General features: G+C 46.4%; 1 protein-coding gene across 2 annotated transcripts in view; it reads left to right on the top strand.

The window, feature by feature from the left end:
- The first annotated feature begins 5,072 nt into the window (after positions 1 to 5,072).
- Positions 5,073 to 26,149, top strand: part of Slc12a8 (solute carrier family 12 member 8) — a 166,939-nt gene continuing 145,862 nt past the window's right edge. Inside the window, exons 1-3 of one of the 2 annotated variants that reach the window (XM_031363721.1) lie at positions 5,073 to 5,226; positions 6,002 to 6,097; positions 22,281 to 22,427. In XM_031363721.1, coding sequence (XP_031219581.1) covers positions 6,050 to 6,097; positions 22,281 to 22,427 — 195 coding nt within the window. In that variant the 5' untranslated portion in view covers positions 5,073 to 5,226; positions 6,002 to 6,049. Of the gene's footprint in view, positions 5,227 to 6,001; positions 6,098 to 6,268; positions 6,408 to 22,280; positions 22,428 to 26,149 lie in introns of those variants that run through there. The other variant, XM_031363722.1, reaches the window with a different exon arrangement.

The following is a 26,149-nucleotide window of genomic DNA, read 5'->3' on the forward strand; positions in this document are numbered from 1 at the left end:
CTACAGTCTACAGTGCTGTGCTTATCAGTAGGAGAATTTGAGGAGTGGCTTCCTCACCTGTTCAGAGTGGTCTTGCTCCTGTGTTTTCTTCTGTGTTGACCCCAGTGGTTGATGATGTACAGGTATTTAGTGGGTTTGCCTGAGAGGGTGGGTCCAAGCACTAGAGTTAATGTGAGGGTGCAAAAGGATCCCTTCCAAAGTGCAAGGCCGGGAGTTTGGGGTTCTGGGATGACAGCATTAGGTGGCGTGGTTTCCAACAGAAAGGAAGCAGAGTAAGGTCTGAAAACGCAGCAGGCCACCGATCTGGATCTTGGTCCCCAGCAAAACAGTCCGTAACTCTCACAGGTAGGCTTAGCAGTCTTAATGTGAACTCCTTGTAAGAAACTAGGAGGTAGGGCCTTGAATACAAAGACCTTGGGCATGGGCATAGGGAAAAGAGCCAGGGCTCCAGGCCAGACTTCACTCTGCTCATCTGCATTCCCAAAGGTCTGCCATTGGGACTTCTGTGTGTGACATTTAAGGAGATAAAAAATGCTAAGCAGTTATGTTGCCATCCAGAAGGGCTGCCACTGTTGTCATAAAATAAACAGGACGTCCGTGTCACATGCTTTCTCAGGCTTCCAGGTCCTGGCTTGTGGCCGGTGGCAGGTGGCTAGTGCTAAGAGAATGACTTTCTCTTGTTGCAAGGCAAACCCCCAGAATCAACAAATGCCTTAGATCCTGGATGAGAAACCTGCTGGACGGGAGCTGGGGATACCGGAGAGGAGGGGCCATGCCCTCTTTACTCAGCCCTATCCAGGAAGGCAAGCAGGATTCTGTTCTCCCTAAGGTCCCACCTTTACTTCTGGGACCCATGAGCTCCTCCATCCCACTTCCAGGAATTCCCAGCAGTGCTCCTAACAGATGTCCCTCCCCCTGTTTACCTAAGACTTTGAAGTTCAATTCAAAATCCAGAAAGGAGCCAAGCTAAGCAGTGCACACCTGTAATCCCCAGCTGAGGCAGGAGAATCACTGAGAGTTTTGAGGCTAGCCTAGGCTACATATTGAGTTCTAGGTCAGCCTGGACTATACAGAGTAAGACCCTGTTTCAAAAAACAAATGTGGGGCTAGAGAGATGGCTCAACATTTAAGGGCATAATACCACTCCTGTAGAGAACCTGAGTTTGGTTCCCAGCACCTGTGTCAGGTGTCCCACAAGCACCTGTAACTCTAGGGCATCCAGCACCCTCTGGCCTTCAAGGGTACTTGTGTGAGCATGCATGCACATGCATAAATGTAAAAAAGTAAATAAAAGACAAGACTTTTAACTTTAGTATAGGCATGCCTTGGAAAATATATTTCAGTGACTAGCTAAATACTTACCATGTAGCATACTATCTATCTCAGGGACAATATTTGCACCCCTTCTTGCTATTAAAATTTTAATTAGAGGGCTGGAGAGATGGCTCATTGGTTAAGAGCATTTGCTATTCTTCCAAAGGACATGAGTTCTGTTCCCATCAGGTGTTTTGCAACTCAGTCCCTCTAGCTCCAGGGCATCCTATACCCCTGGCTTCTGTGGGCCTTTACTCATGCATACAGACACATACATACATGCACACAGACACATAGCTCTGCAAAGCTAAGGATAATAAACCTTTTACATTTTAATTAGAGGAAGACAGCACTGTATAGTAGTAGTTAGGATAAAGACAAAAAAAGATAGGACTAGAAATTCCATAATTACTATAGATGGCTGTCCATTGGTAATGGAGGGCCTTAAAGAAAATGCTTGTGTGTCCAGCCCCACCTCAGACCAGTCAAGTAATGAGGTTAGAATCCTTAGGGCAAGTTTCCAGGTGGGGGTGTTCCCTGAACCCACTCCTAGATGCTTGTGAAGTACAGACAGGGGTTGTGAAGCCCATGCCAGTCCAGCCGACCCCTCCTTGTGGCAGTGGGGTCCAGGTGCTGTGCGCATACTTGCTGACCTCACTGTTTCATGTTTCCAGTCTGCTTTCATATTTCTGTTCCGCTTTACTCTGTCTGAGCTCTGATCCTGTCCCCAGCTTCAGACTTTCTGACAAGAGCGGTCATCTTCTAAGACAGTGCTTCTCAACCTTCCTCATGCTGCGGCCCTTTATTGCAGCTCCTCATGTTGTGGCGACCCCCAACCATAACTACTTCATAACTGTCATTTTGCTGCTGTTATAAACATAATGTAAATGTCTGTATTTTCTGGTGGTCTTAAACCACTCCTGCGGAAGCATCAACCTCTGTTCTAAAGCCTGGTTTCCTTGCCAGGCTTCACGCAGAGGGCAACTCTCGGCTCCATCGTCTGGGAGGAAGGACATGAACGAGCTTCTGGGTGCATTGCAGCCTGGTGAGATGCACAGTGCAACAGCCTTGCCACGGGCTTCAGCACTGGAGCCTGAGTTCTTATTCAGCCAAAGAAAAATAGCTGTATCATATACTCTTATATAACTGTGGACTCTAATAACGGTGAATCCAAACAACAAAATGGGTTCGGAGTATTTGGAGAGGGGGAGGAGCCACTTTTATCACAGTCGGATTCTTCCTGTGTTTGGTGTCTATCACTGTGTAACAAACTACTCTCAAACTGATTTGTCTAAAGCAGCCACCATCTTTAATCCACTCTGTGAGTCAGGGAATTCGGAGCTTACCTAGCAAGAACAGCTTGCTCTAGAATGCCCAGGACCCCTCCGATGCGAGTGGGAGTCAATTAAAGGCCTGTTTTGCTCACAGTTGGTTAACACTACTGTTTGCCTGGAGCATCCACATACACTCCACAATACAGTGTCTGAATCTCCAGTGTGAGGAGTCTATCAGCCAGAACACCTGTTGCCTTTATTACTTAGCTTGTGAAGCCAAACAATGTTATTTCTTCCATCAGCCAAGGCTGCAAAAGCCCACTGCGGTCAATGAGAACAAAGTCCCATCTCCTGAGGGAATCTCATTTCCTATTTTACAAAAAGCACATTGGATGGAATGTATTAGTGCAGCCATCCTGGGAAAATACCATCGGCCCCACATCAGCCTCCTTTTTAACTTCTTATTCATTTTCCTCCTTCAGATCCTAAAGTAATGTGTACTTGTTGTAAGAAAAAAAAGTCAATAAAACTCTAGATGTATCCACTAAAGTGGGTTTCCCTTCTATTTTACTATCCTGGTTCCTCCCTCTAGAGAGAAACACAATAGACTGATGGTGTTTTGCATGCAAATGATACATATATCTATAGACATATGGATTACAGGGCACCCCTCACGGTGTCCTGCAACTTGCTATTTGTATTCACTATGTCAGTACACGGAAAACCACCCGATTTAAAGCCCCGGCAGTCCTCGTGTGGCTCTGTCCTAAATTAATCCATCTTCTGCCAATGGACTTTAGGTTCTCATGCTTTCAAATATTAGAGGTGAACAGTGCAATGGACACTCTTCTCTCAGGCCACTGAGGACTGTAACTTAGAAATGGAGATGTTCCGTTCTAAGAATATGCAAGATACTATTTTTTGGCACAAGCGTTTTGGGTTTTTTTGTTTGTTTGGTGTTTTGGTTTGGTTTGGTTTGGTTGGTTGGTTTTTTGAGACAAGGTTTCTCTGTCTGTCCTGTCTGTCCTGTAACTCTTCTTAGACCAGGCTATTGTCAACTCAAGGAGATCCATCTGCCCCAGCCTCCCTAGTGCTAAAGTTAAAGGTGTCTAAGACCACTTCCGTTTTTTGTTTTGTTTTTGTCTTGTTTAGTTTTTGTTGTCATTGTTATTTTAAGGTTACAAATTAAGTTGGCATAAAGCAGGGCATACTTTTTCTTTGCAAACAACTGAGTTCCTCTATTTAACCTTAAAATGAAAAAAAAAAAGATATGGATACATTTATTCTAAGGTTTAGAAGATAGGCTTTGAAGGAAACTCTTTTTTCATTTATTTAGAAAAGAGTTTATTGCAGGAAGCAATGGTGACAAAGATGGGTGAGTCTGGATTTCTCAGAGTTCTGGCTGATGCTTTAGCAGTAGGGCTCCCCAGATGTTGACAGCAAACAGGAACCTAGTTACAGGCAAAGTATGCTGTCCCTGCCATGCAAGATGTCTCCGATTTTAGCAATCTGCCATCCTTCTGTCTGTCCATCCTCTTCTCAAGGACAGCTAATCCGTGGTTCATTCTGGTGGAAATGGGGATTTTGCTTCTTGCGGAGATGGGTTATTAAAACTCCTCTGCAAGTTGGGGATATAACTCAGTGGTAGAAGAGTCCTGCATCGACAAAGCCCTGGGTTCCACTTCCAACGTTGTAAAGCCCGAACCGAAAACAAAACTCCATAAACGAATGAAAACCCGATTCGCTTGTATGCTGATGCATACAACATAAAAAGGACTTTGGGGGTGTGGTGCTCCAGTGTGACAAGCCAGGCACATGATAAATATTGTACTGTTCCATTTAGAGGCCAGATATATCCAGCGTGGACAGAAAGACAGACAGCGGAGAGGGGCCCCATGGGTGGGGGGAGGCATCGTGTGTTTTCTGTATGGGGTGATGAGAAAAACGTTTTGGGTGCAGTGATGATGGATCCTTGAGCATCAAACACCGTGAGCGAGATTAACCACTGTTAAAAGGGACCAGGCAGCAAACTTTACTTAAGACACCTTCGCAGGAACAACTTCCCTGGAGCAGCAAAGAGAGGATAGGGCGCCACCAGTGTTCCCGGGCTTTGCCTTCCCTTTTGTTTTAAAAGAACAGCCTCTATTTTTAGGGATTTCACACAAAGGCTTGTGGGTGTGGGAAGTACTCCCAGCTGCCCTCCTGTTTCTCAGAAGCCCACATGGAAGCCTGGCAAGTTATTTAAGGTTTAGGAACTATGCCAGATTGAAAATGGAGATAATTTAATCTCTCTGTATGTTAATTCCCACCTCTCGCCCTGCAACCCGAGCCCCTGGAAACCTTAATTCACCCCTAAGGAAGGCGGCTCGGTGGTCCTGCAGAAGTGGCGATGGTCAGCCCCCTGCCTCTCAGCATGCCCGGGGCGCTTTCTTGTCTTTAGAAGCTCCATTCCCTGCCAGTTCGGTGTCACCTGGCTGAACCACTGCCCTTCAGGACAGGTGGTGCTCAGGGCCTGGGTCTCTAGTCCAGTTTCTCGGTCCCGACGCTGGGGCGGGGTCGCGCCAGATTCAGAGCAGGTGGCCCGGAGCGCGGCCACGTGGCGGGGCGGGCGTGGCCTCGGGAGCCCGGGTAGGAGCAGGTGAGGCTGCGGGTACTGCTCCGCGGAGGGGAAGCACGGCCGGGGTCGCGAGGAACTGACCCTGGTGCCCAGGGCCTCATCCCGCAGCCCTCAGATCTTCTTAGGGTGACCCGTCCCACAGGAATCTTCCCCTGTTCGTCTCCCCACGTTCGCTCAAGTCTCTAGAATCTTTCTCCCACCTCAGCTCTTCTCTCTCCCTCCCTTTCTTCTTCCAAATGTCATGGGGCAAGGTCCCTGGCCTCAGGAAAGCCAGGTCAACTCCTCTGGTGGGCCAGAATTGTACTTTTCTGACGTCTTTTTCTTACCTGCCCTATTCTGGCCAGGGGCCAGGGGCCTCTCAAGACAGCCCCCAATCCTCTGGCTCTGCCTACAGTTCATTCTGCCCGCACTCACCACCAGGCACGGGTTCCAGCCTCAGTGCCCTTGCTCTGAATAAAGGGTTCCCAAGGCACTGGGGAAAGGATTGTGGGGCTGTCTTTAAGGGCTGGGCAGCTGGAGCAGTCAGCCTAGACCATTCCCCATTATTTCAGGAGTTCAGGGAGAAGAGAGTGAACTGTAGGGGTTCCTGTGGCCTCGGGACCACAGGAAATGATAAGGTGGGCTCTGAGCCATGAATGAGGTACTAAAGAGGCCAGTGGGGAGGAGTCCCCAGATGGCACCAACAAGGTTTCTACTTCACCTGCTGTCTTACTCAATGCAGAGGAAGCTGAACAAACAGAAGAAGCAAGCAAGGGAGGGAGGGCCGGCCTGACAAAGAGTGATGTTTGTTTTCCAGAGTGGTCTTCCCATCTAGATAGAGTACCAGAACCTCACTTCCTGGAGAATGGCCCAGAGGTCTCCACAGGAGCTCTTCCACGAGGCAGCCCAGCAGGTAAGCCTGGTTCAGGGGTGGTGATGAAGCTGCCAGAGGCCATCAGACAGCTGCTGTCGGACAGACAGGTGCGAGCGGAGGGGGTCTGTGGTAGTGTAGTATTTTCAAAGAGGTTATCTCAGGTTTACTTTGGCGTTGAGAGAATAGCTGGGGCAATGGTTAACTGTGTGCAGAAAGTCTCCTTTGGCATTAGTTGTAACGCACTCAGTCCTCCGCCCTCCACCCCACCATGGGAAGAATGCCAAGAATGGAGGCCGAGACTCAGATGGTAGGAGCTCCTTTTAATAACAAATCAGACCGAAGTCAGAAGGTAAGTTTATGTCTAGAAAAACTCATCTACTGAAATCAGAGGGTTTCTGGGCTCCCTGATGTCTGTTGATTTTGTTTTTATTAAGTCCTTCTTGCTGGTTATTAATGTGTGTGTGTGTGTGTGTGTGTGTGTGTGTGTACACATATACGTGTATATATGTATGTACGTCATGGGGCAAGGTCCCTGGTCCCCATATATACGTATATGTGTGTGTGTGGTATAAAATATTCCATGTGTGGTTGATAGTCAAAATAGAATTGAAGGATTGGTCCCTTAAATGAAAGCCCACACCTATGTGCTTATGGGGTCTCTGCCATCTGTGTTCACCCATGTTGGTGTTTCATTGTCCCCTGGGTTTCATTAATGCTTTGTAGTGAGAGGCAGGGAGGTGTTCCTGCACTGTAAGGGAGGGAAGCAAGCCCTTCAGGAGAGAGAAGCATATATATACATATACATATATGTATATAGGTGTGTGTATATATATATATACGTATACATATAGATTTATATATATGTATGTATGTATGTCAAGAGCAGGGTCTAAAGCTGAAAGTCAGGAGGTGGTAGGGGCATCCAAGCTACATATTAACCCCCTTTTCATGTGTGAACAGATGTCCATGAAGGAATGCCGCCTGGTGACTGGCAGGCAGTGAATGCTCAGTAATATACACCGCTCCCTGTCCTTCATCAGACGCAGAATTTATTTCTCTGACCTTGGCACTTACTATAAATCCTCACACTTAGCCCTAGGAGTGGTCAAGCTGCTTAGAAATGAATGACTAGGAACTTAGAATCGCTCCTCGAAGGTACTTACTTCATCACTGGCAGGAGTGTACCCCAGGGGTACAGCACTGGCTCTGTAATGTCCTGGCTTCCATCCATCTCACTGCCAAAAAACAAAGCGAAATAGAAAAAAGATGATTACTCTTGGCTACAGCTATTGATTCTTGGGCAAAAAATGCTTGGGGCCATGTTCTTGCTCTGGGACCCTAAGGCTTGGGGACCCTAAGAGAGTTTCTTTCTTTCTTTTTTTTTTTAAGTGAGTGAATGTCAGTTGACTGACCAAATGAACAAATACCAGGCAACTATAGTGCAGAGTCAATCGTTTTAAGGTCCTCAAGAGAATGTCCACTTTAAAAAGGTGTACCAAGGCCTCTGCTTCTGTGTTGGATTCTCTCCCTAAATCATTGACAGGCTGTCTAGTGTCCAGCATCATTGCCTTTCATAATCACATTATAGAAACACTGAAATCCATCACTTTTAACAAAGTTTGTTTTTAAAATTATGTGTATATGTTTTGTGTCTGTGTTTGCATCTGTGCACGTGTGCAGTGCTGATGGAGGCCAGTAGAGGGAGTTACACTCAGGAGCTGGAGTCACACATCCTATGAGTTGCAAGAGCAACACAAGCTCTTACCTCTTCCAATCCATCCAGCTCTCCGTCCCCGCTTCTCCCTCTCTCCTGCATTGTCTAGGGTACCATTTCCTGCCTGGGCTGTTCATAGCCTCCTAACATCTTTCTCATTTGTTGTGACATAGTTCTTTCTATACCACTGACCTGTGCATTTGACATCTTGGCTGAGAGCCTTTAAGTGGTTTCTCTTATGTCAGTTTCCAGTTTAAACTTTCTGTTTTGGCCCTCAGGCCTATTAAGGTATGACCAACCTATAGTTTCCACTGTGCCTGGGTCTTTCCACTTGCAGCATAGCATGGCCATTTCTGTCTTCTTTCTGGGGGGGAGGGCTATTCAGAAGCATTCTCAATTCTTGATAACATGCTTGGAGTAGGGGTGATGCTCAGCCATACTGGTTGTATGTCTGATTGGATAAACGGCCATTTGCTTTGGATTTTGAAGTGTTGGTAGAAATAGAGTATGTGGTAAATTCAGGAAACACATCCTAGCTAGATGGAAAGTTACAGTGAGCATTGTCTTATTCTAAACACTTAACATATGTTATCTTTACATTCTGGGATGAATGCAATTACTTTGGGGTGATTGACAAGGACTGGAGTTCTTTGAGTGCAAGCATGTCTGGTGTGAAGGGCTGACCTTTCCTCTTTTCTGGTGTATGCCTTTTATGCATAATCCATCCAGATGGTAAATCAAGGGCCTCTTCGGGAGCCCAAGGGGAGCAAACAGTAAATGGAGGATCTCTGTGGGAGACAAAGAGTAGTTAGTGAGGTAGCTAATGTTTTTGAAGCTGAACTCTGGAGTGGCTGGTCTGCAGTGAACATCCGTGAACCTTTTTGTAACCTTAACTCCAGCCAGGGTGGCAAGAAAATCTGTGAAGAGCTTTGGTGCATGTATAACCTGGGGTTAAGTAGGCAGAATCCAATAGGAAGACAGGCTATGGGGTGTTGAACAAAACCCTCCAGTCTTGACCTGTCTCTTGAGCCCCAGGAGTAGGAAGCAGCCTGCAGCTGTGAGTTAGGCTGAGAAATGGATGACTGGATTGGCTTTAGGCATCTTAGGATCAAATGGGGACTAGGGGTGTGTGTGTGTGTGTGTGTGTGTGTGTGTGTGTGTATGTGTGGTTGTGTGTGTGTGTGTCTGTGTGTAAAATGAACTCACTGACAAGGGGTTGCAGATCTAAGGGTTAACAGTCTGGTGGTCAAGGTTACACGGACAGACTAGGCGTAAGTGCTGACTCTGCACTTTGTGAGTTTGGCTGAGTTTCTTACGTCACTCAGCCTCTATTTCCTCACCTAGGAAATGGCTGTAATGACTGAGCCTACGCTAGAGAAGTAAGAAAAATAAAGGAAAAGAACTCTTGAAAATTATCATATGGAACTTGGCTCATAGTAAGCATTCAGTAAACATTTGTAAAGGCAGGGAAGGCCACATTTAGTTCACGGGGTGGCCATATACATGATCAGAAGGACCAGCTGGCAAATGCATGCATGATTTAGCACAGCAATGTCAAGCAAAAGAAGGACAAGGACAGGAATGTCACATCCAGAATGCCACCTTGGTGGAAGCTCTTCCCAGCGTCTGAGTCTGCCTGGGTCAGGTAGCCTGTGGACACTTTGGCAGTGTCTGAGTCTGCCTGGATTGGTTGCCCAGCAACGCTTGACTTCTTTCTAGTTCTTTGTCTTCTCAGTTCCACCTAAATTCATTTGACCAGTCATAGAAAGAAAGTCTGATCAAATCTGAGCACAGTGGTAAATCAGAAGGAAGCACTAGGAAGAGAGAGATGTCTTAGTCAGGATTACTATTGTATTGATGAGACCCCAAGACCAAAAGCAACTTGAGTAGGAAAGAGTTTGTTTTGCTTATATTTCTATTTCACAGTTTATCATCTAAAGCAGTCAGGACAAGAACTCAAGCAGAGCAAGAACCTGGAGGCAGGAGCTGATGCAGAGGCCACGGAGGGGTGTTGCTTACTGGCTTGCTCAGCCTACTTTCTTAGAGAACCCAGGACTACTAGCCAGGGGTGGCCCCGCCCATACTAGGCTGGGCTTTCCCCCATCAATCACTGATTATGCCTGAAGCTTGCCTACCCTGATCTTATGGAGACATTGTCTCACCTGAAATGTCCTCCTCTCAGATGATTCTAGCTGGTGTCAAGCTGACATAAAAACTAGCCAGCACAAGAGGCAAATCAAGCCAAACTTCTCAGGAGACAAGAGTCCCCAGAGACTATGACCTGGCTCCTTGCTTAGCATGTCAGGGAACAAGCCCAGAGATGTCAAATTTTTTTCCCCCAAAACACATAAGGAGTGGCAGAGCTAGGCTGAAACCAGTTAATGAGTTAGGGATGATCTAGTCTCCAAGTAACAGTATTATATGTACTACACATTTGTGCTAGACTGTGCCATTAAAAACAAAATAAAAAAGAAAAACCACTTTTGCTCTTATTTCTGAGTCCTCAAAAATTCTGTGCCAGCCCACGGGGGGATGCACCAGGTTTAGTCAGGTGGCCAAAGCCAGGAGTGAGAGGAAGCTAAGACCAAAGCTTTGGGTGGGCGTTCTGCAGGACAAGAAGGCAGAGTAGGGTGAACAGTGGGCAATGGGCCACTCTGAAGAATTTTTCTGGACTCTGGATTAAGTGTTGGTCTCTAGTTTCCTACTAACTGACCCTGGGATGATTTAGGTCCAAAGAAATAATGGCTTGGTGTTCAGGAGTTAGTGGCTGCAGCTGTAGACTGAGAATTGGTTGGTTGGCTGGCTTATGAAAGACATACTCCCGTCTAAGCGTTTGCTCTCTAAGACAGCCGGTAGGATTTGGCCTTAGCCTGCTTGTGAATGGACGGCTTGTGTTACTTCAAACATCTGCATTGCCTTTTGCTACATTTCATCCGTGGCCAGAAGCAGAGAAAAAAATTGCTGTCTTTGTCATTATATGATAGATTGTGTTTGCAAGGAGACGTCTAGATGTTAGGGATGCTGAAGCACGATTCTTATGATCTAAGTGAGGTGCCACTGGGTGCTACCCAGACTGTGGTCTGACCTCCTAAGGGGAGGCTATGAGAATTTTAGCTTCATTTTGTACTTTTCCTCACCAAAATATATCTTTTCATGAATGAAAAAAAAAAAAACCATATAAAAGGAGGCGGACATGGCTCCTCAAGTCTGGAGAAGATTTTTATTATAGATATAAGGGAGAAAGCAGGCAGAGGAAGAGTCCAAGTTGAACACGGCCACTCGACTAAACCCTACCCTGAGAAGAGAGAGGAGGAGGGAGAGCAAGAGAGGAGCCACTGACCAAGAGGTGGCCCAGGTCAAGAGAGTAAGAGACAAATGTAACTGTTATGGCTGAATTACATAGGGACCAGGCTGGGGGAGGGGAGACCTGAAGCAGAAACCCAGGCCCTGGGAGGGAGAGGTTTAGGGTAGAGGTCAAGGTGAGAAGTACTGGGAGGACCTACGGGTACTGAGGGATGATGGGAGAGCTGGGAGGAGCCTCGGGAACTGTGGGAGAGCTGATTTGCATCTGCTTCAAATTTGTTAATAGACACGTAAGTTAGCCATTTGTACCCGGTTCCTGAGACCTAACACTTCTGGATAGTAGTTTAAACACTATAGCTGTGTGTTCATAGAGCAGTGTGAATTATGCCAAACAAACTCACATATCTCAATATAATTTGACCAGATATCTTCGTTTGCTCATCAGTAATTTGTCAAGTATATTAAATCTATTACAAATCAATTTTTAAAAATGTTTTTCTTGGGGCTGGCGAGATGGCTCAGTGGGTAAGAGCACTGACTGCTCTTCCGAAGGTCCTGAGTTCGGATCCCAGCAACCACGTGGTGGCTCACAACCATCCGTAATGAGATCTGACGCCCTCTTCTGGTGCATCTGAAGACAGCTACAGTAAATTACGCTGGAACGAGAAGGGCTGGCAAAGGTCCTGGGATCAACAGCAGCCACACACATGATGGCTCACGGCCATCTGTACAGCTACAGTGTACTTATACACATAAAATAAATAAAAATAAAAATAAATGTTTTTCTTCTTGAGCTCTAATGCCTTATTCAGGCGGTGTGGTGTGGTACCACTGGTGGTATAGGATTGCTTCCCACAGTCTTTAGAGGCAACATCCAGGCAGCCTAGAATGCACTTCTGAGGGGATAGTGACTTAGTGTTAACATCTCTCAGAAGAAAGATCCCCTGTTAGTCAGTGGCATGTAGCTACAAGGAAATAGCTGAGCCCAGTAACTTACAAAGGGAAAGGGTTTATTTAATAGGTTCAAAGCCCACATCAGCTTAGTTCTGTTATTGGCATGGATTATAGTGGTGGGGAGGATGTCAAGTAGAAAGAGATACATTTTGAACAAGAAGGGTCAGGGGAAGGTGAGAAAAGGGGGGGGGAGAGGGAGATACACACATACACACACAAAAAGAGGAGAGAGAGAGAGAGAGAGAGAGAGAGAGAGAGAGAGAGCACATGTACAACAAAATAACAGGTGTGTGTGGGTAGGCAAGCTTCTTTGGAGTAATAGCTTGATGGGCTGAACACATTGCAGGTGAGAACTTATAGTGCAGGCTGGGTAGTCCAATATTAGAGTCTGAGAACCTGGTAGCTGCTGTATGTCTCAGTAGTTCTAGTCTGGTGCTAAAAGTCTAGAGCAGTGGTTCTCAGCCTTTCCTTTTTTTTTTTTTTTAATTAATTTATTATTATATGTAAGTACACTGTTGCCGTCTTCTGACACACCAGAGGAGGCCATCAGATTTCATTACGGGTGGTTTGAACCACCATGTGGTTGCTGGGATTTGAACTCAGGACCTTCGGAAGAGCAGTCAGTGCTCTTACCCGCTGAGCCATCTCACCAGCCCGGTTCTCAACCTTTCCTAATGCTGCAGCCCTTTTATACAGTCCCTCATGTTGTGCTGACCCCAGCCATAAAACAATTCTGTTGCTACCTCATAACTGTAGTTTTGCTACTGTTGTGAGTCATAATGTAAATATCTGATATGTAGGATATCTGATATGCATCCCCAAAGGGGTTTTGACCCACAGCGAACCGCTGACCTGAGGCTTTCTGGAGAGCATTTGATCTTCAGTCCACATTGTTCTGATGGCAGCTAAGCATGCTGGGAGTAACAATAGGATAGGTGCGCGCGCCAGCAAGAGGCAGAGGCAAAAAAGTAAACAACCTTGTGTCTTCCTCAGACCTCTCCATCCAGGCTGACAGCGGAAGGTGTTCCCTGCACTGGGAGAGGGTCTTCCTCCTCAGTTATCCTGTCCTGGAAATACCCACCCCCTACCCCCATAGAGGGTGTGCTCCTCCCTATTGTTACCTCTGGGTAACACTCACTACTTAAGGATCCATGTCATTCTGGTATGTGGGAACCAAATTTGAATGTAGAACATGGGGGTGTTGGACATCCCAGTCATTGCAGGTCTTATGTACATTTTCCTTATTTTGGTGAGTGCTTTTCATTACAACAGGGGAAAAAAAAGAAGGATGGGGGAATAGTGGAATTTATAAAATCCCTCTCATTTCTATGAAACGTCACTGTTTGCACAGGTGCTAGATGCTTCCCGAATGACCAAGAGCCACAGAGGCCTAGTGTCCTTCCATAAGCCGGAAAGAATTCTGTCCTTGCTCTAACATGAATTCCCCTATTTACAGATTTCTTAGCTAAAAGAAAACAATGTCATGGCTCATTTGAGATATTTTCATTTTATGTGGTCATTGGTTAGTGAATAATAGAAAGCAATAACAAATTACAATTCATTTTAAAGGCACCGAAATCGAGGGAGCAGGCAGTCACTTAACACAGGACCTCATGCAATGCAGTTAAAACGTGATTCAGAGGGAGGACACTGCTTTGTGAATCCATCCGCTGAATATTAACATGGATTTCTTACACCAGCTTAGCAAAATCACGCCGAAAAGTTCTCACTTGTTTAAAATGTTTCTTTTTCATTTTTTATTGGTTATTTTATTTTTAAATGTTTTTAATATATAGTAATTTTTTTTCTTTAAATAAAAACAAAGTGTTCTTGTCATTGAAACACTTCGTGTGTGCAGGAAGACGCCCTCAATTGTGCACCAAGGCACCCAGACAAAATCCCCCTTTACTCCCCTGCCCGTCCCAGGTGTCAGCCACCACAAATACTTTCTGGTTTTTATTTCCTCTGCTGGTTATCATTATCACTGTAAATAAAATACGGATATCTTGGTTTCTGGGTTATTAATTTACTATCAGCTTACTTGTTGCTTCCTGATACCAAAAAAATAAGACCTCGGCACACCCGCCTGCCTGCCTGCCGCCCTGCTTGCTTTCCTGCCAGCTGTTTCAACAATTACAACAGTCCTGTAACTGTAAGGAGCGCGTTCTTCTTTAACATAGTTTGGCTCTGAAAGTTTTAGATGGCCAACAGTGTTTATGTGGTGAGGTTGTGCGCATGCGCTCAACTGAAAAGCCAAGCGGTGCCACGGGCTCAGTAGACAGCCAAGTGCCTTTGCTGCCTGAAGTCTTAATTTCCTTTGCTTTCGTTCACTCTGCTGCCTCAGTTTCTCAGATCCTTTGTTCCCTTTCTCAGGGGCTTCTTCTTGTCTTTTGAGTGATCCATGTTTTCCATACATGGATCAGATGTAACAAATAACTCTTTTGTTTTCTGACATAAAAACAGTAGGTTTTGTTTTGCTTTGTTTTTTTCTTCTCTTGTAATTCAAAAATGACAATTTTATTTGGCAGGTTGAATCCAAGGTACATTAAAAAAAAAAAAGCCAGGTTTGCTCTCAGGCTAGATATTAAGATTTGTAAAATGAAGTCTTTCTTTTCACAACAGAAAATAATTTTGTGTTGCAAAATAGTTCCTCTTTCACTAAAGCCATTTGTCTTTTTTTTTTTTAAGACAGGGTTTCTCTGTATAGCCCTGGCTGTCCTGGAACTCACTCTGTAGACCAGGCTGGCCTCGAACTCAAAACTCTGCCTGCCTCTGTTTCCCAAGTGCTGGGATTAAAGGTGTGCACCACCACTGTCCGGCCATTTGTCTTACTAAGAAAAAAGTTTGTGGTTAAAATAAATAAACACTTAAACATCTCAAGTTATTTTTTTTTAAACTGTTTTATTTATTTATTATTTATATGAGTACACTGTAGCTGTCTTCAGACACACCAGAAGAGGGCATCAGATCCCATTACAGATGGCTGTGAGCCACCATGTGGTTGCTGGGAATTGAATTCAGGACCTCTGGAAGAGCAGTCAGTGTTCTTAACCACTGAGCCATCTCTCCAGCCCTCTCAAGTTCTTAATATGGTAAATATTGATAGATATGAGCACATATAAGCAAATGCTCTTGACTCTTTGTGGCCTTCAGTATATGTGTATGTGTTTGTGTGTGTGCACAGAGGCCAGAGGTCAGTGTCAGGAGTCTCTAACTTTTGTTCTCCATCTTATTTTTTGAGACAGCCTCTCACTGAGCCTGGAGCTCACCAGTTCAGTTAGACTCCATGGACAGCAAGCTTGGGGTCTCCCTGTCAGTGCTGGAGTTACAGATGCATGCCACTGTGCCTGGCTCTTAGGTGGTTACCTGGGATCTGAACTAGGGTCCCTGCATAGTGTCCTGGTTTGGTTTTCTAATACTATGTAAAACACCCTTATGCATCTCTAGGCCGCCCGTGTTGAATCACGTCACTTTTGCAAAGCTTTCACAATGGTCATCTCAGAGAGGTGAACTTTGCACAGTACACAGGTACAACTGTGTACTTCCTGCAGGTACCCCATGTGGGTGCTGTCTCCTAAATCCTTGGTCACCTCACCCAGGTGCCCAGCTGTCTGTCATGGCTGTGATCTAGCCGTGATGCGTTCAGCTCCAGGGTAAAAGAATTAAGTACCCCAACCAGTCCACTTCATCATGGGTCAGCAGCAGCTTGGGCGTATTCTCTGATGGCCAATTCAATAGTCAGCTCTTGGAAAACACAAGAACCAGTAACAGTCAAGCAGGTTCTTGTGCACAAGCTATAACCCATAGAGATCCACTCTGTCTCTGTAGGAGGACTCTGGGGAGATGACAAGAGGTGTGCCCTGCTCCATTCCACCTCTGACCTTCATCTTTTTCTCCAGTTATCAGAAGAGACAAGGTGTTAGCTCATGGTTCAGGTGTGATCATTAAGGCTTATAAAGTAGTGTAGTGCCAGGGAGGTGTTAGCAACCCCCCCCCCCCAAAAAAAAAAGACAAGAGCAGATCTGATGCAACTCACAGCAGGGTCTTTATTTTATTCGAGCTAGCTCAGGCCCTCTAAAACAGGACAGTTTTGGTGGAGGTGTGTGGCAGGATCCCCAAATGTCTATGGGTGCAAGGCTTTATAGTAAGCAGCAAGAGGGGGATAAGTGTTCAAGCATCTAATTGGAAAGCTACTGTGGCCTTTAACACAATTGGCTGGTACTGGGAGTCATATCGTAAACTTAATTTCTGCTTCCCTCTGCATTGGCGATCGTTAGGCCTGGGGGTGCCGATCTGTTGGGGGTAATAACCTGGAGATGCTGGTCTTGTTGGGAATTAGCCTAGAGACTGGAGCTAGGCTTGGGTTTTGTTGGGGGGGCAACTTGGAAACTAATGCTAGGTACCAGCCTGTTTACGTGAATTCAAACTTAGGTCAGGTTCTCTAAAATGAAGTATGAACTTAAAAGATGGATTTGGCCTCTCCGTAGCTGTAGGAGCAAAGGGGTCTTGGGCCTGCATTCTTGTGGCTGCTGTGGCAGAACTGTTGTCTTACTTAGCTCAGCTCGCTGGTACAGGAAGGAGCGTACTTCCATGCTTATGCCGGGACAGTCTGTTTCACGGAGAAATACTACTCTCTCGGAACTGAAAGGCACGGGGTTATCTCAGCGTTGAGGACAGAACAGAGTCACCTGGGAAGAGGGCTCTTCAAGTGAAAAATTACCCAAATCACATAGGCCCGTGTCCGTGTCCGGGAAGCAGCGTTTTCTTAATTCCTAGTTGGTGTAGGAGGGCCCAGCTCACTGTGTGTGGTGTCAAGCCCTAGGCAGTTGGGTCTGGGCTGTAAATGAAAGGTAGTTGAGTAAGCCAGAGAAAACAAGCCAGAAAGCAGTGTTCCTCCATGACCTTTGCTTCAGTTCCTGCCTGATGATGGATTGCTACGTATAAGCCGAGATACACCCTTTCTTCCCCAAGCTGCTTTTGGTCGGGGTAATCAACAGCCACAGAAGAATAAACTAAAATGGCAGACTGGCTCCCCACTATGTTCATTCTGCTCAGCTGACATTTCCACCCAGTGGACCCTGCACGAGGTCCATCATCCTTTGCCACTTCCCTTTCCTCAGCCTACACGTCTGTGTGAACCACTGAATGAAATTCTGTTATTTTTGGAATTGATGTTCCTAAGCTGAGGACAACCATGTTCTAAAGGCAGTTACCAACAGCTGGGATCAGAGCACCCCTCTGACCCTTTGAACACAGCCCTGAATTGGCTTAGCACTGGCACTTCTTACCCTAGCCACCTTTCTTACCCTTTCCCTCCCCCTCCAGGCAAACGGAGGAATCACTAGGGAAGTGAGAGCTGACATTGAGCTCTCCCCCTGTGGGTCTGCTTCTATTGCAGATGGCTGCTGTGCCCCTCACAATACCTGAGCAGGCAGCCACTGTGCTGGTTTATGGGTCTGGGCCACACCCTTCTTGAACAATGACTCTTCGAGAGCGTGTGTGAGTGTGTGTGTGTGTGTGTGTGTGTGTGTGTGTGTATGTGAGGCTGGACTAGGTGCTGATGCTGGTGTTTCTGTGGGGTGCCTGGGAGGTAGTATATCACTTCCACAGGGTCTGGAGAGTCACCCAGGGGCTTTGTTGTACTTACTGGCATTTTATGCTTAAGGGTTTCTATTCTACTATCTGTCTCTTTTGCAGTTTGTCTGTCTGTCTTTGCTTTCACTAGGTTTTAAGGGGTCTTTCTCTCTAAGAATACTGGAATTGCAATGGTGGTCAAAGCCAAGGAGTTCCTATCCACACTCTGGTGACTAAACTATGGGAAGACTTAGTGATAGTCTTTGATCACTTTGTTTAAAAACAAACAAACACACACCCTGGAAGTTTCCCCACACCAGCATCCTGAAGCACACAGTCCTGGCTCAGTCACCCAGCCATTTTATAGCTGCTCTGCTTGCTTTCTCAGGCTAAAAAGTGTCCTGAGGTTTGGACCTACAATAGACATTAAACACTCTTCAGGGCTGATGTACTAGAGTGTGAGGTTAAAAGGCTTTCCACAGCCTTCAGACTGGAAAGCCCAGTCACACGAGCATTCACAGGGTAGACCAGATGGACACAGTTAGGCCCAGAGCATTAGGACCTAAATTTAGGGAAGGAAAGGACTCATTGCCTTTAAGCAAGTATGGTATATGGTAGAGTACACATTCTACAGTCTGGACACCCACTGGCACCCCAGCTGGAAGACTTAGGGTAGAAAGGCATTTTCCTAGCTTTAGGCAGCAGGCTCTGTCTCCCAGTGCTATGAGGAATAAAACAGAGCTATTAACTCTTTCCATTCTGATGGCTACTGCTATTACTGTCTCTATGGATAATAATAGATCCATAACAGGCCCAGAAAGGAGGCTCACCCAAGCAGAGAAAGGAAGTTGGGCTGTGTCCTGCATTGTGAAACTGAGATCAGAGTAAACAATCTTGGGTTCACCAGCCTGCCCCTTGCTACTGTAGTTCAAGGACAATCTCAGATGGCGGTCCTTGCTCTGAGCTCCAGCAGTCATTGACTTGGAGGAGCTTCTGCATTGTGGTTTGTGAAAGACGGAAGAATTGGTAATGAATAAATAGACGTCAGCAGAGCTGAGAACCGGTAGTCAGGGCTGACCAGAGTCTCACAGGGACTCTGCTTCGCCAGTCTAATTGACTCCCAAGTTATTTCTCGAGGTCTTCTCTTCGTCCCTCCCCTATCCCTCCCTTCCTCACCCTCCCTTCCTCTACCTCCCTCTCTCACTCCTTTCCTTCCTCTTAATTTTCCCTCTCTCCTACAGCTTTCAAAATTAAATTCTATTTGTATGTGTGTGTGTGTGTGTGTGTGTGAGAGAGAGAGAGAGAGAGAGAGAGAGAGAGAGAGAGAGGCAGACAGACAGACAGACAGATGGACAGAGGCTGAGACAGAGACAGAGAGACACATGCCATGGTATATATGAAGGTCAAAGGACAACTTTCAGGACACAAATTTCTCCTCTCATTTACAATCCAGGTATCGAACCCAGGCCATCAGATGTGTGCACCAAACACTGTTAACTGCTGGCCCCAAATTTAAAAATTTTAATGAACATAAAACATTTACATATATATATGAAGTACAGTGCAATAGTATTTAAATACACAATGGATGATCATATAGGGGTGATTGGCACATCCATGTCAAACACCAATTATTCTTTGTGCTGGAAACCTTTAAGCTCCTCTCTTTGAGCATGTATAACAAGTCTTTGCAGACAGTAGTCACCCCTGGTGCTATGAAACAGTCCAGCTAGTTCCTCCTCCCTGACCTGATGCCCTGACCTTCCAATATCCAAACTCTCTCCATCCTTCCTTGCCCTTCCTTCGCCCATCTCTCCCCTGTCTTTCCTCCCTCCATCCCTCTCTTACCCTTTCTCTCTCCATTCCTCTCTTTCCCTTGCCCCCTCCCCTCCCCTGTCCTTTTCCTCCCTCTGGTGAGCCCTTGCTTGGTCTGTTGTGTGGTAGGAAGAAGAAACAACCTTTGGGCTCTTTTGTTTTAAGCAGTGTTGTCTAGCTTTGTCTGAGGTCACTGGTGTGTCTGTTTTCAGTCATCACAGAACCAGGCCCTGTGACTCTGGGTCTTAGATTTTTCTCCTGCTTCTTGCTTTTTCTTTTTCTGCTTCTCTTTACATTTGTAAATAATAAAACTAGAGTCTGGGCGGGGGGGCAAAGTTCAGGTTCCAGCAGCTCGAGTCTTGGCCACCCACTCTAGATGTACCAGTTAAAGAGACAACAGCGAGGAGCAGAAGTTACTTAGTCAGTCGGCTACACTTGAGAGACAAGGATCTCGGTGTCTAATGACTCCAAGGCCATCTTTGGGAATGCTGATATGGATTTTAGGTTTAACCAGAGACAGAAAATCCTCATTGCTGTTGCTGGCTTAGGGGAGCAGTCTGGTTCTGAGATAATCACTTACGCTCCAGGGTGTATCCTCAGCAGTATGGCCAATTCCCTTCATCTGGTACCCTATGACGAGCAACCATGGCTGGAATTCAAGGTGGCTAGAGATTTAGGACAATTAGTTACTTCTGTGCCTTCATCCTTGGGAGAGCATGGGTTAGGCTGGATAGACACTCCTTGAGTGATGAACACGTCTGTGAGGGGAGCAGGTGACACCCAGTAAGGAAGCCAGACTGAAATGAAGACAGAAACTCCAGGCACTCACCTCCTAGTTGATCAAAAACAGGTTCTAGCCCTGCTCTGGCCACGTGTTCACCTGCTGCAGACACTGCATGGGACTGCACTTTCCTCTCTCCTGTTCTGCTTAGGGTCCTTAACCTGCTGCATGGTTTTAGGGTACCACAGACTCTGCTGATGCCCAGTTTAGATTAATTACTCAGCCCGTGCAAAAGCAATTCCCAGTATGAGTGGCTACTGACTTTGTTGTGTTGTTCTAGTATCGCACATGCCTTTGGTCATTTTAGTAAAGGGCTTCCATTCAAGGGCTTGTTTTAGGTCTCTGTCACTGTGATGAGACACTGGGACTGAAAAAATTGGAGGAGGACACAGTTTATCTCAGGGTTCCACATTACGGTCTGTTTAGGGTTTCCCTTGCTATGAAGAGACACCATGACCACGGAAACTCTTATAAAGGACAATATTGAGTTGGGGCTGGCTTACAGTTTCAGAGGTTCAGTCCATTATCATCATGGTGGGTAGCATGGCAGCATCCAGGCAGACATGGTGCTGGAGAAGAGCTGAGAGTTCTCCATCTTGATCCTCCTGCAGCAGAAGGGAACAACTGGGTGTCACACTGGGCAGACCTTGAGCATAGGAGACCTCCAAACCCACCTCACAGTGATGCACTTCCTCTGACAAGGCCACATCTCCTAATAGTGGCCAAGCATTCAACCACATGGGTCTATGGGGGCATTTGCATTCAAACCACCCATGGGTTGTTACAGAGGAAAGTCAGGGCAGGAGTGATGCAGAAGAGGTGTACAGCTCACTTATTTGCTCCTAAGGGCTTACTCAACCTGCTTCTTTTTTTTTTTTTTTTTTTTTCGAGACAGGGTTTCTCTGTGTAGCCTTGGCTGTCCTGGAACTCACTCTGTAGATCAGGCTGGCCCTGAACTCAGAAATCTGCCTGCATCTGCCTCCCAAGTGCTGGGACTAAAGGCGTGCACCACCACTGCCCGGCTCAACCTGCTTTCTTATAGTATCAGGGCCACCTGCCCGTAGGGGTTTGGACCCTCCCACATCAATTATCACTCAAGAAAACGCACCATAGGCTTGCCTGTATCCTATAGGCTAATCTGGTGAGCTAATTTTCCCAGTGGAGGTTCCCTCTTCCAAAATGACTCTAGTTCTTGTCAGGTTGACATAGAAACTAGCTAGCAAGGGGTTCAGAAATGCTATTGTTAATTTTAGATTAGGAAGATGAGCAGAAAACCCACTGAACCAATGGTGTATCTTTGATTCTGAGATAAGCAGTTGAGGCATGCTTGAAGACCCTAGGATCTTGGAAAGAAAGGAGGTGTAGAGGCACCATGGCAGGGTTCAGGCAGAGAAACAAATGGCTCGATTCTTTTAAACAGAAGGATCTTGTGACAGACGTATGGAAAAGACTGAAGAAATGAAGTGTCTAGTCATCAGGAGTGAACGCTAGAAGCTGTCCTCATCTGGAAGACTGGGAGGGGAGTGCGGGTTGCTGGGAGTCAGTGATGCTGCCTGAGCTGATGGGGCCAACCTACCAAGGCAAAGGTGCTATTGCTTCTAACAACCTGGTCACATGATCTCTCCCTGCAGAGGGCCTGAGTATTTGGTGAGTTAGCTACATAGGGATGCAACAACCCCTGCTACTAAGAGAACGTAGAGATCCCTTTATAGAGTATTCCTCAACTCCAGGTGTGTGTGTGTGTAGAGACCACACACTGAAGACAGGGTCTCTCACTGAGCTGAAACTGTTGTGGCTATGCTAGATAGCCAGTGAGTTCCTGGCACTTCCCTGTCTCCCACAAAGCTGGGTTCAACCAGCTTTCAGCGTGTGCAACCACGTACAGCTTTCCCTGAGCACTGGGGATTTGATCTCAGGTCCTCATGATTGCATAGCAAATACTCTTACCAGCTGAATCATCTTCCCAGTCCCAGGGTGGAAGTTTTTGTCCTTGTTTGTTTGTTTGTTATTGTTGTTTTGATTTCTAAGTTCAGTCCCCTCCCTCTTTCTGTTGGCTGCTCATGATCTCATGTTCTTTGCAGGGCATCCTGGCCCAGCCCAAGCCCTGGTGGAAGATCCAACTGTTCATGTGGGAGCCAGTGCTGTTTGGGACCTGGGATGGTGTGTTCACATCCTGCATGATCAACATTTTCGGGGTTGTCCTTTTCTTGAGGACCGGCTGGCTGGTGGTGAGTGAGCTGGCGCCCCTGCAGCTTCTGGTGGGCCTGTGACAGGGAAAAGCTTTGGGGATACTACAGTTTAGAGAATAAATTCCTGAAGCATAGATTCTGAGAGAAAGCAGGAAGTACAGGGCATAGCCGGCATTGCTTTTAGAATGGGAATACGGGGAGCCCAGGCCTCAGAGGTTCCCAGTGAGAGCCTCAGGATGAATCTGACTATACAGGATCAGGGCTCATCGTGGGTGGGCTAGAGTTAGGGCAAGGATCAGGCAGATGGTGATTTTTACTCTAGTGTGTGACCCTTCTGGACTTCCTGTTGTGTCACCTCACTTTGTGGCCCTATGAAGCACCGGCTCCCTGTGCTCCTGCCTCTCGGGATTCGTTGTCCAGGACAGACCCTCTTTTACTAGATCTGGATGGTTAGTTCATCTTTAGCACAGGGAACAGAGGGTCCCTCTTTTACTCCTTGGGCAAAAATATCCTAGAGTGGGGCTCCCAGACCTCTCTACTGTGCCTTCTTACACGGTGACTTCAATATACCGAACAGGCTGAGCGGAACGGAAGACTACCCAGTTAGGAATTAAACATTATCGAATGCCTACTGTGTGTGGATGCTAATGCTGCCAATGGGACCGTGAAACACCAGCCTTTGTTCCTCTGCTGGTGCAGTCACACTGAGAGATCTCAGGAGCGTTCAGGTCCCCAGGAGTGGAGCCCTGCAGTAGATGCAAGGTGTCTGGGAAAGCTGTCTATTGTTGTGTGACAGATTGCCCCAACACTAACAGCTTACAACAGTGCATTTGTGCTCTGTGGTTCTGAGGCCTGTGTGTTCAAGGTCCCCATGAGGCCACAGCTGTCGGTCAGGCCTCCAGGCACATGTGGAAGATCTACTGGATCACCCAAGTACCACTTGACAGGCCTTGGCCACATCACATGGTTCCCCTTGGGATTGTCTCTTTCTGAGGCTGCAGAGTTTTACTAAGACCACAGATAGAATAAGAGAGAGCTCCGTTCCTTGGCATCCATCACCTCTTCAATGTCCTAGTCTCTAAAATGATGTCCCAGCACTTCTGTGGTACATTAAAAGGGGCTCAGTACATGATAAAACACAGTTTAAATGGAAACTCTGCATGTGTAGTCAAAAATTGTTACGTAAATCCCAACTAATGTGATCATTTGGACTGACATTTTTTTTTAACTGCTTTAAAAAACAAAGTGAGTCACTTCACAGAGCCAGAGACCACACAGGAACACTGAAGGCTGGCACCAAATGGCATCTTGGGCTTGTCTGTCCTTTCGCCCTAAAATAACCTCTGCCATTGGAATCACCTGAATATTTGATCAATGAAAAGAAAAAGACAAATATGAGATGCCAGCAATGAGACAAAACATCCAGGCAGTTGTATGAAATTAAAATCAATATAGAACATTTCTTAAGTAGAAAATATTAACTCTAAAACAACTTGGAGCCACAGTTTATAAACTGTTAAAGGAACAGTTCCCCTCTGAAGACCCAGGTCTGCTCTTGGAACAGAATATTTATATTCATATGCAGACAGCTTTCAAGTACGAACAAAAGAAGAATGTATTCTGTAGGCTTTCACTGAATGTGTAATATTAGCAAAGTCAGTCGTTAGAACCCTCAGATGTCACGCTCAAGGGCATGAGTCCTGGGGACGCCAGCATCCTGGGGATCTAGAGCTGTGTCACGGGTGGAGTGGAAGGAGCCACACAGCCACTTTGGTTATTCTTGCAGCCCTTGGTCTCACCACTCCCATCTAGCACATTACCACGCCCAGGAGTTCAACAGCTTCCTTTGCCATCTGGCAGTAGCTGGGCCTTGCACATATCCCAAAGTGGCCATGTGGCTGTTGGCATTCTCTTTCCAAAGGGAACTCACAGTTGTCCTTGTGAACCAGTCTCAGCTTTGAGCAGATTTGGAGGGCACAGTCTTTATGAGCTGTGTAAAATAAGTAATAATAATAGTGTAACATTTATCACAAAATAACGTACAACACATAAGGCTTATTAAGCACTACGTGACAGGTGGCGTTCAAAGTGCAGCGAGTGTGTTTAATTATGTAAAATTTAGTATTTCCTGACAGCTGTGAGGCACATATCATCTCAGCTTCATAGACAAGGAGACAGCCCAGAGCCGTGAGGTAGTGGAAGGCATAGCTGGGGAGACACTTTGTGTCTGCTCACACTGCACACAGTGGCATGCAGAGCCCTCTGCAGACAGATGTCCCCTAAGGGACCCTACCCTCGCTCCAGTCTCCACACTAGGATGGATGTATAGAGCCCCCCCCCCTTTTTTTTTGGCACAGATTTGTGAGTCTGGCAGTGGCTACCGCTGTACCGTCTCATGTGTTTGGTGTGCCTTGCCTTGCCGCAGCCCTGCGCCCCCTATAGATTTTGATTGGTTTTCTTTCTTTGTTGGTTTTGCATTCTAGACTTGAACCCAGGCTTTGTACTAGACAAGTGATTTTTGGGTGAGCTCCATCTTCATTCTTCTTCTGTTTTACTCCCTCAAGGAACTCAACAGAGTTAATAAGGATACCTGTAATATTCTAAAATAAAAAGAGGGAGTCCTTGAAGGGCCTATGCGCGCTGCCTGAGGACTTCTAGTTGGCCAGGTCTCACTTGCAAGTCACTCTAATGTCAGCTGAACAGTGTGTCTCAGGGCTGACTCTCCCAGTGGCCTCAGAGCAGACAGGGTCTAGAGGGCCTTTCTTCTGGGCCTACTATGTGGCAGTGTTATAGCAGAAGGGGGAGTTTGCAGGAAAGAGAAAACCCAGAATTAGTCCATTTGAAATCTACAGCTAGTAAAAGAGCAATAATGCAAAAATCCTCATGGGTGTCTATAAAGACTCACAGAGATTAGTAAGAATACGGTAGCAAAATTCTGGGACTGGGAACAGGGAGACACTGTCTCCTTGCAATCTTGCTCCCTATCCCAGACCAGCAATGTACCCCGAGCACCCCTCACTTATAGGGCAGCCTCCAGCTTGGTTTAAGGCCCTTCTGTCCTTTCATCTCGCTCTCTAACACTTAGCACATCTCTGGGGGTCTCCCCTTCAGGAATCTCCATTGCCCTCGCTCTTACAAAGCACACAGAAAGTGAATGTCTTCGTGGATGGCTTACACTGTACCCTTTCCCGTTCATTTTAGTCAGGGTTTCTATTCCTGCACAAACATGACCATGAAGCAAGTTGGGGAGGAAAGGGTTTATTCGGCTTATACTTCCATGTTACTGGTCGTCACCAAAGGAAGTCAGGACTGGAACTCAAGCAGGTCAGGAAGCAGGAGCTGATGCAGAGGCCATGGAGGGATGTTACTTACTGACTTGCTTCCCCTGGCTTGCACAGCTTGCTTTCTTATAGAACCCAAGACTACCAGCCCAGGAATGACACCACCCACGTTGGGCCCTACCCTCCTTGATCACTAATTGAGAAAATGCCTTCCAGCTTGATCTCATGGAGGCACTTCCTCACCTGAAGCTCCTTTCTCTGTGATAACTCCAGCTTGTGTCAAGATGACACACAAACCCAGCCCATACCTTCTTTCTCTTTTCACACTGAGATGTTTGTACATGGTGACGTACATTTCCAGGAATGTGTACTTATTTGACCGGCAAGTACTTAGTGAGGACTAAGTTGGTGGGGATGCTAAGCCCGGTGAGCACGAAGGGATGTGGAAAACGAGTCCCCTCTCACAGTTCACACCTGGGG

This window comes from Mastomys coucha, unplaced genomic scaffold, assembly GCF_008632895.1.
Source record: "Mastomys coucha isolate ucsf_1 unplaced genomic scaffold, UCSF_Mcou_1 pScaffold12, whole genome shotgun sequence".
NCBI classification, from domain to species: domain Eukaryota; kingdom Metazoa; phylum Chordata; class Mammalia; order Rodentia; family Muridae; genus Mastomys; species Mastomys coucha.